General features: G+C 33.0%; 1 protein-coding gene across 1 annotated transcript in view; it reads left to right on the top strand.

The window, feature by feature from the left end:
- Positions 1 to 4,012: 4,012 nt before the first annotated feature.
- The window catches only part of LOC115890954, an 11,142-nt gene continuing 5,021 nt past the window's right edge, over positions 4,013 to 10,133 (top strand). The window contains exons 1-4 of the mRNA XM_030911320.1: positions 4,013 to 4,018; positions 5,891 to 6,033; positions 6,089 to 6,282; positions 10,058 to 10,130. Of these exons, the coding sequence (XP_030767180.1) occupies positions 4,013 to 4,018; positions 5,891 to 6,033; positions 6,089 to 6,282; positions 10,058 to 10,130 (416 nt within the window). The remainder of the gene's footprint in view (positions 4,019 to 5,890; positions 6,034 to 6,088; positions 6,283 to 10,057; positions 10,131 to 10,133) is intronic.

Below are 10,133 nucleotides of genomic sequence, written 5' to 3'. Positions count from 1 at the left end.
CACCCGTACAAATTTCAGTTGGTACAAGAACTCAACGAAGACGATGTTAATCGTCGCTTGCAATTTTGGTGAAACTAATGAACGAGTCGAATAAAAATTTCCTATTTAATGTGAGTTTTTCGGATGAGTGTACTCGTACTTTCTTTTTGAACGGTGTAGTTAATCGCCACAACTGTCGGTACTGGAATGAGGACAACCCCAGGGTATTTCACGAGGTGCACACAAAAAAACCCTCAGAAATTGAACTTGCGGAACCGATCAGTAACGATATTGAGAAGAACTTCAGCGCATAAGTCACAGAACACTATCTAGCAACTACCGCACCTTATCGTTCAACCTTGTGACAAATGAAAAAATGCTTAAACACCTAAAAAATAATAAGAAAAACCTCAAATTGTTCGAAGAATTATCCTTATAATTTACTCTATAAATGTTTAATAAACTTTCCAAATCAATCCTTCATATTTTTCTCAATGACTAGACCGATTTCAAAAACGAGGCGGGGAAACATAGAGAATCGAAAGAGGGTTGAATATTTTGCGATCATTTATGGGACAAAAGTTGTCCCCCTCACAAACAAAATATAAAAAAATGTTTTTGATTTTTAAAAATAAATACCTGCCTTAGCCTTGCTGAACGTTTCGATGGCACCCTCATGAGATGCAAAGAAAACCCCTACCAAAAGTCTCTTCGTTCGCGAGTTGTAACTAAGAGGGAAACCGACGTGACAATCCAAAAGGTACAAGGACGTTTTCCACGGAAACTTAAAGATAAGCCTCAGCAATATGGGAAGCAAGCAGCGCACAATCGACAGAACGCAATGGAGAAGGATTGTAAACTCAGTTAACAGCGACAACCAAAAAGTAAAGAGGCAACAAAGGAATGAATGTCCGGAGTGCGGAAGAGAGATAACATCACGTATCGTCTTTCAGTCACAGAAAAGATCATGAAAGAAAACGCCTTGCGTAACCATCTTCTGATGCGTGTCAAATACTCGTCAGCGAGTAATGGCAGTAGTGGTAGTACTAGAGTAGTACTAACTGTTAGGTCTACAGTCTCTTGAAGCTGTGAAAAAATCAAACTTCTAAGATAACGTAAAAAAACGTTATATTTCGACACTTTTAAGGGAATCAAAATTTATAGCGTATTTTCTGTATTTTCTGTTGACCTAGAACTATGCAATTTGGCAAGTAGTACCATCTTATATTGCAAGTATAGGGAAAATCTGAAAACTATACATTTGTAATTAATAAAAATTTACAGTATGTCCCCGGATTGTCCTTAGATGAGGAAAAACTTTTTTAATATTGACAGTTTGAGAAAAATGCATTCTCCATAAACTTTTTTTGTTTGTTCTTTAATGATTAATCCCGTTTATACTTTTCCATATTTCCATACTGTTTGAGAGAAAATTAAAAAAAGACAAGAAAATATAATTTATTTTTTTCTAAAGTCCTAAAAAATCTGAACGCGTTTCTGTGGTAATATAATTTCGTTTTCATTTTCGAACAGTTGAGTTGTTGTCTCACGTGTTCTAGTATTTTCCAATTTTTCCCACAGAATCTACATTTGCCGTTGTCTCTCAGCTTCAGTCTACTGAGGTGTTCGTTGAAGACAGTGTCCTGTTAGAAACCCCGTGACAATCCGAAGAATGTTTTACTTAAATCAAGGAAAATCTTTGATTGTTCTCGGTCGTAAGTTCTGAGGAACTTTTTCAAGTTCTTAGACAGGGTCTTAGACCGTTGGAGGATTTCCATTCCAGGTTACGAATGGAGTCTTCCAGGTTCTTCAGTTCTCGTTTAAGTTGGTTTCTGCTTGGAAAGCAGAACGGTTCTGGTCCAGTTAATAGAGTGTTCGCTCCTTTTCTAGCTATATCGTTTGTTTTTTCATTGCCTTCTATCCCTTGGGAAGCGGGCACCCAGAGAGGAGGACTTTATTTTCTTTGCCTAATTTGTTCAGCTTTTCTAGGAATTTTTTGACTTCGAAATGATTGTTACTGAGTTGATCGCTTTTAGTGCTGCTTGACTATCGGATAATATGGCTATTTCCTGTTTTCGATAGTTTCTATCTAAGATAAATTGTACGCATCTCTCTATAGCGCAGATTTCTACCCTTGCTGTGGTCTGTGGTAAGGTGGTGCCCATTGGTTCGGAGTATTTAGTTTTCGACCTAAATACTCCTATCCCTGTCCCTGCTTTGGTTTTGAAAGCATCAGCATACCACGTTATGGTATAGTCATGCTGAGCAAACGTTTCTCTCTTCCAATCCTTTTTATTGCTCAACACTACAGTGAGGTGTTTCTCAAAGTTGTAAATTCTTGGTATATCATCATCATCCACTGGGAGTTAGAGGAGTGGAATTCAATCATAAAATTTTTGATGATGTTTTCACCTCATATTTACGAATACTGAATTTTAAATGCAAGGTTTACCAGTTTGTCAAACAAATTATACTATATTTTGCTTTAATAAATGGCAAATAACGAAATTCTACAAATAACGACTGGATCGGTTACAGTATTGCTAAAATACTTGACATCTATTTCTGACTGTTGAAATATTACAGCTTCAGTGGACAAATTAAATATAATATCCATTTTAAAAGTGAAGGGGCGTTTCAAGTTCTACAATTGGGTACAATGATACTAGATTTAGACGCTGTTCCTTCCTGCGAGATAAAATGAAACAAAAAATATTATGAAATGTTTTTAAGAACCTAATAGCCATAGGAAAATGAATCATTTTTGTATGACAAACAATCTGGTCGCTGATCGCTTATTTTTAAATATTTTTGCATATATAAAATGTTTTAGTTCCTTTTTATTTATCTCCATTATAATTCATGCTTAGATGTTTTTAATTATGTTCTTCACTTTGAATTAGCTATCATGAAAAGGAATTAAATAGCAATAGCAAATAATTTTAAATATATTTTTTACGATATTTAGTAGTAATGTCGTTTATATTGTTCACCTCCAAGTCTAAAAATAACACCGTATTTTGATACAAATATCATATTTTGAACATATGGTATTTATATTTCAAAGAATACCGTTTAAAATCATGAAAATGCAAATTATACTAACTGCAAAATTACACTTCATTAGTATTTAAACGATGATCAGAGCAGCGTTGAAAAAATATTATACAGTATGTTTTAAATCTGGGATTTCAGTGAATTTACTACATCCTTGATGATGTCATGCTGTATAATTGAACAGCCTTCTCTCAAGGTAACAAGGCTCATCTTCAGTCATCAGTATGAAAAGAAAAACATATTTTTTTCACTAAGAACATAACAAAGCAATTACTGATATTCTAAGCTATTATTCAAAATGTTTTTGTTTGTTAGATTTATTTTTAGAATCAGCTCATTCATTTTCAGTCTTTTTAACTATTGCATTAGTGTCTACAAAAACACTTTGAAATTTTTTTATGCACAAAGTAACAATATGTTTAGTATTGGTATCTTATGAATTGTTACTTCCTATTATTTTTTTTATTATAAATCAGTACATGTTGATGATTTCAATGTAAAATAATTTTAAGAAAACAAGGATTAAAAATTATAGAGAATAACAAAAATCTCAAATGTTTGTACAACTGTTTAAAATTATTGAGCTTTTGCCAGAACTAAGTATATTAGATAAGATTTTTGAGATGGGGCTATTGGCCTGTTCTGCTGCGGCCTTTACAGATGTATTGTGTGTGTGTGTGGTTCTCTTTTAATCTTTAAGTTACATTCTCCAGTCCTGTCCTATTCAAAAAGTCCGATGACTTGGATACTATACTCTCACTTCTTATTAATGGCTTATTATAGCTTAATACAAAGAACCGCACATTTGTCGGGCTGCAACTTTTTTGCAGCCTGCATAAAAAGCTGCAGAACCTGCTTTTGCACTGACATTAAATGTGTCCTACCGTCCTACCGTTTCTTCTTCTGATTGAAAAAATTTGCACATGGTTTTGTCCATCAATCCTATCAGTTTTAGATGCCTATTGAAGTTGCAATGATGCCTGTTAGTAGAATTACTACATTTATCACATTTTCCTGCATTTGATTATCAGGCCTGCTATAAAATTTGGCTAATGTTCGACTACGGATTTTTATACGTACCTAGCCGTATATTAAGATTTTCTTACTTGTTTTTATGTAATAATATTTTTTACTGCATCATGAACCACAGACCTTGAATCGCTTTAAAAATACCATTATTTGCTAATAATTTAATTGAGGAAGAATTTCGTTCCATCATGATATTAGTAAAGCAAATAATAAAACGTTTATCGTTTAAATGTTTAACAGCATCGGTAAAAATAATAAATTGATAATAACTTTAGATATATGGAAAACATTCAAATCTATTAAAAATATAAAATATATACAGGGTGTCCCAGAAATTGATGCAAGTATTTTAACTGGTAGTATAGTATAGTTCAACCCCAGAAACGCGTCTATGAGGTTTTTCGCGAAAAACATTTTTTTGAAAATTCGAAATTTTTTGAAAAATTTTTTAGAATATTTTTTAGTTTTTAGATAAAAAACATAATTTTTTTATAATATGGCAACATAGGTATTAGATTAAATTTACAAGAAAGAAAATCTAGAAAAGATCTAGTGGTTCTCAAAATTTTAGCAATAAATCATTTTTTTTGGAAATTTTCAAAGTAAAATAACTCCGTTATTTGGGACTTATTTGACAACATATACATACAATAAAAACATATTATTACTAGTTTGGTTTTATTTCGTAGAAGTTAGTCTAGAAATAAACGCAATTTTATTAATTACAATTAATAAAAATAAAATTAATAAATTATTTATTTTATTATTATTAGTGTTTAATTTATTATTTAATATTAATTTTATTAACCTACAGCAAATTCCAATAAAAAAATAATCGTATTTAAGATAATTACAAAAGACTAATTTTAAAAATCTTTAACATTCTGTAACTTTAAAACTATGCATTTCCATACCCATGTTTAGTAACTTTTTTCATATTTTTTTATGAGTCCGAATCAATGTGTAGTAATTTAACGATTTCGCAAGTTAATAATATTATTTTTTTTTTAAAGGTTAGGTTAGGTTGTAGAGGATCAAGGCAAATTAATAAAACTGCGTTTATCTCATCAAGGAGCCTGATATCGACAAAATATCAAGAGACAAATTTTAATCAGCCCCATTAAACGGCTTACATTATTTCGCCCACAAGAGAAAAAAAAATGTGGCGTATATGCTTTTTTTTAAAACAATATTCCAGTGATTACCCATATGCCCGTCCCTGGTGAATTATGTTGACACCCTTTTAGCATAAAAATATGCCTCACTTATAGTAACTTTTTACCCTCGAAAATACGTGAAAGAAAATTATAATAAATCGAAAAAATATAAGACTAAAACCCCCTGTAGCTACGAAATAAAGCAGAATCGGACGTATGTTGATATGAAAAATAAATCTTATTTTTACGTGAGGCATCTCCCCACGATAGATGGCACATGAACTATGGCTTTTTGAAACACCCTGTATAATTTCTTAAAATTAGTGGCGACTCGTAAATCGTGAATTCTGGTCGAGGGTACAGCCTCCAGAAAAAAAAACGCTCTACTGCTTTTAGTACATAAAGTTTATCCCTCGAGTTTTAATGCTAGAATTAACATTATTTACTATTTTTGTCTGAACGTCTAAACTGCAACGTAACAGTTGGCGCGGAAAGGACGATCGATGATAGTCATCTCTGGCGCCGTTTTTTTCGATCGTATAGAATAATCATGTACTCAGTTATATACCTACTTTTTGTTCTTTTTAGGACCAGCCGCCACTGGTCAAAATATAATAATGGGTTTCATTTTTACTTTTTAGTAAATAAAACTTTCGTTTTTGTTACAGGATGACGGCGGCATTGAATATTTCAATACAATAGTCGTTCAGCCCCATCTGAAATTAGTCACAAATCAAGGCAAAGGATTTCACATCAGATGCCGTTACGCGACCAGAAATAATTCAGCCTACAATGAGGCTCTAAAAATGGAGTAAGTAGATCTAAGCTGTTCATTGAACACACTGTATAAATTAATGATGTTTCAGTCCAACCAATTCACCTTCGAATCCTGTAACGGCAATGGCTACCATGCCCGGGTGCAGCATGAAGATTTATTCCGGAGAGCCATCCGATCATTTGGTGGCAGAAAACGTAAAGATAGGAGATCCTCTGAGCTTGGTTGTGGCCATAGACGAGCAGGATTTATATGGAATACGGGTTACAGATTGTGTAGTAAAGGGTAATGTTTTTACTAAAACTCCATTTAATGTTATAATACCTCACAGTTTTTTTTTTTTGAATAATTTCTAAATCCATTCTTTCGAGTATATGATACAATAATATCAAGGTACTAATAAATATTTCTGGTTGTTTCATATTAAGATAAATTAGCTCAAATGTTGCTGTTACAATTTAATAAAACGAGAATCTAAAATCCTTTATTTTCTTCTTTTGTTTAATTGCAAACAGTAAAATAAAACAATGTTTTCACCACAGTACCACATTACCAACACTTGCTTACTTTTAACTCTGGACGCGCATTTCATTAACCATTTTAACATCATCAGCAGAAATAAAATATCGTATGATCGAAAACATTTTCTGTTATAGGTATAGTACAATATGGTCATTTACGCTGTCATTTGTTTTATATGTAAATTTATATGGGAAATGTCATTGATCGTCATTTCGCAAGCTCAACCTGTATTAGGAAAGTCTAACTGGCTATTGGCTACTCTGCTAAAGACTCTGCTTTACTAATCCTGAAACAGCAGAGGACACCTTGGTGATCGAGTGCATTTGAGGCTCTTGACCACAAGGCACGCTGTTGGCGAAGCAAGGCTTGCTATTATATTTAAAGTGAACCTTCTTACTAACAGCTCTTAAATTGAAGGATTTGAGTGACATGTTTGAAAAAGTGTAGTTTAGAATGTTGAAAAAGTAATAAATTAAAAATTAATAAATAATTTGATTCACTTTCACACAATTTATATTAAAATGACCGTCTCACAATAGTCATTTTTTGAAATCTAGGTGGATAAAAATCCGGTTTCCTTAGGTGTACTAATTTACATTTGTTTATGTATATTGTAAAGATAAGTTTTCATACTAAGATAATATGCACAAACAGAAATCCTATATTAGTTGATGTTTGATAAAAAAAATATTGTATCAAGCAATTTAAAACAGGTATGGACTGCTTTGCAAATCGGAGCAGTAATAACGTGAATTTTATTGACTTGTGTTCGCTAGTTCAAAAGATTTCAAAAATTTTAAAACATGGAAAGTGTAGATCAAGGTATGTACTATTAATTAAAAATATAACACATTCAAACTTGAAAGGTTTTAATAATATAGATAATTGTTTTGTGGCCCGTGCAAAAATATTTATTTTTATTCTTCTTTCAAATTCAAAAAGCTATATAAATCGATTCCCGCGGATTTCCGCTTTGATTCTGGCTTTATAAATATACTTAGGGTTTTATATTAATTGTGATATATTCTTGTTTTGCATATATTTGCAAGTTTTATCAATGTTTCTTTGTTCTCAGCGACATGTTCGGTCACCCGTAGAACACTTTTTGAAGTTTGGTGCCAAGAATCCGAAAAAATCCAAAAGGTATATGCACATTTTAATTGGCTACTTGAGGTTTTTGGTATAGATCATCTATCTGAGAAAGAGGAGTTATCGGTGGTAAAGAAAATTCGAAAATTTTCGTATAAAGTTAGTGAAAAATGGGAAAGCTGTCATAGGATTAAACATCAGTTTTTAACGAAGAACAGTACGTGGCTCGTACCTCGAACCATCTATTTCTTTTTCTGAGATACATAACATCAGGAATACTCAAGTTCTCAAAACAGGCACTTCCCAAGGTCGGCCAAAAAAAGATTTTTAACATCTCACACATAAAAGTAAGAAACGGAAGATTCAACATTTACTTAGACACTATTCAAAGGAGGAATTAATAAGGACCAGGACGAGAGTACATCTGATGGAAGTTTTTGTTCCAGTTGGGATACGAGTGATAGAGAATAGATCTTTTTATTTTAACGAATTGTTCATTTTCAAATTCTTAACCGAGACTAGGTAGCGTTTTAGTTTATAATTTTGAAGCTTTTTCTAAAGGATGATTTATTTAGTTCTTAGTGGTGTATATTTTTAAAATTCTTGACATTGAAAAGCTACAAGCTACCCACATTTTCATGTTGGAAATAGGACATAAATTTAATTTATGCATTTAGTGATGTATGTTTGTTTGTATACAGCGTACGTATTTTTTAATATTGCGACAAAATTCAGGGATGTTTTCCTTGGACGAAATGAAGCAAAAATGTTCCTATGAACATATGTCCAGAAATCCTTCGTTTCTTAGATACATGGTGTTGAAAGTGAAAAATGTCATATTTGTTTTCGATCGAAAAAACGGCACACGCTTTTTCTGGCACATGCTTTTTCTGGAACAAAAATTATATTTATAATCTCCGACTAGTTTCTAACAAAAACGGCCTCTCGACAATTTTCTGTTCGACAAAAGGTTTTTGCGTAAAAAAATAAAATATCCCTATCCTATCTACATGACCTCTGCATCTTTAGGAATGTAGATAATTTTATTTTATTTTCTCACGCAAAAACCGTTCGTCGGACAGAAAAATGTCAAGAGGCCGTTTTTGTTAGAAACTGGTCAGAGATTATGAAAATAATTTATGTTCTAAAAAAAAGCAGTGGCGTACCCTTTTTTCAATCATATACAAATATGACATTTTTACTTTCAACACCCTGTATCTAAGAAACGATGCATTTCCGGATTTATGTTCATAGGGACTTTTTTGCTTCATTTCATCCAAGGAACACGTCTCTGAATTTTATGGAAATATTAAAAAACACCCTGTATATTGGGGATATATTTTTTATTATTTTATAGTAATACTGTTAGATTTGTGCTTAATTGGCCATTATTTGAATTCACTAATACTTACTATTAATATGCAATAATAACTTTGTCGGAATTTAACAAGAACATTTATGTCCACCTAGAACAGATAAAATGACCACTGTGCGTCTGTCCGTCTGAGGACTCCATTCGGGTACCTCTATCCACGTGCTGAGTTTGGTCCCAATTGACTCATAATTAAGAAAAATCCTGATGATTTTGTCCATTTAGCGGCATCGGTTCGAAAATGGTTCGAAATGTCGAGGGCGTCATCCTGTAGCCCGTCCTCAATGAAATCGATACACATTTTTTTTCAACCTGATGAAGATGTAAACGAAACGTCGTCGCGCGTCGTATTCAGCTTTGCAGGGTGGGACCGTGTGCACCGTCCGCTCACATAGCCTACCCAACAAATCTGGTCGTCATCGGACGACATAAACTTTTAAAGTTTCTAACGTCAAAACTAACTGTCACAGTGACACGTGTCTTACGTATTTTTTAATTGATTCATTGATTATGGGATTTCTTAGTGTACGAAACGTCACGTGTACACGGTCATGTTGACTTTATTCCAATCTATCGACATTCCAAATTTCAATTAAATCGGATGATTTTTTCTAAACCGTAGGCTGTCCTTACCACTTTTCCTCTTCTTGTCGTGTCGCGTGTCGCCTTGCGTGTGGTGTCACTGCCTTGAATTTTTACTCCAAGCGCGCGTAAAGAAGTTTCACTGCAAAAAAATACCCTTTGATATAACCTCAATTCAGTTCAGGTCACTTTATATCATCTGATGATGATTTAACATGATAAGCAAAACGCGCGTTCAGTGTTGAAAGTAAAGTGTATTGGTGTATTGTGCTGAATTAGTTATTTTACTGCTGTAACGCTAAATGTTCTAACCCCAACTGTAAACTGCAAAGAAGCAATAATATTCGCTATACTATCTCACGCTTATAATTCCAACACTGTGGAGAAAATTGTAATGGCCGAAGTGTTCTTATACTACTGACATTTTCTTGACTATTTTTCTTTACAACAATAGATTTAATTTATTTAAGTATTAATTTATTTTCTATTACACAGATGGTCTGGGATGGGGCGAACAAAAACTGATCGACTCAGATGGCTGTCCAACCGATCCAGAAATAATGGGGATGTT

This window comes from Sitophilus oryzae, unplaced genomic scaffold (genome assembly GCF_002938485.1).
Source record: "Sitophilus oryzae breed Bouriz unplaced genomic scaffold, Soryzae_2.0 scaffold_941_pilon_pilon, whole genome shotgun sequence".
Taxonomy (NCBI): domain Eukaryota; kingdom Metazoa; phylum Arthropoda; class Insecta; order Coleoptera; family Curculionidae; genus Sitophilus; species Sitophilus oryzae.
This window is presented reverse-complemented; position numbering and strand designations above follow the sequence as displayed.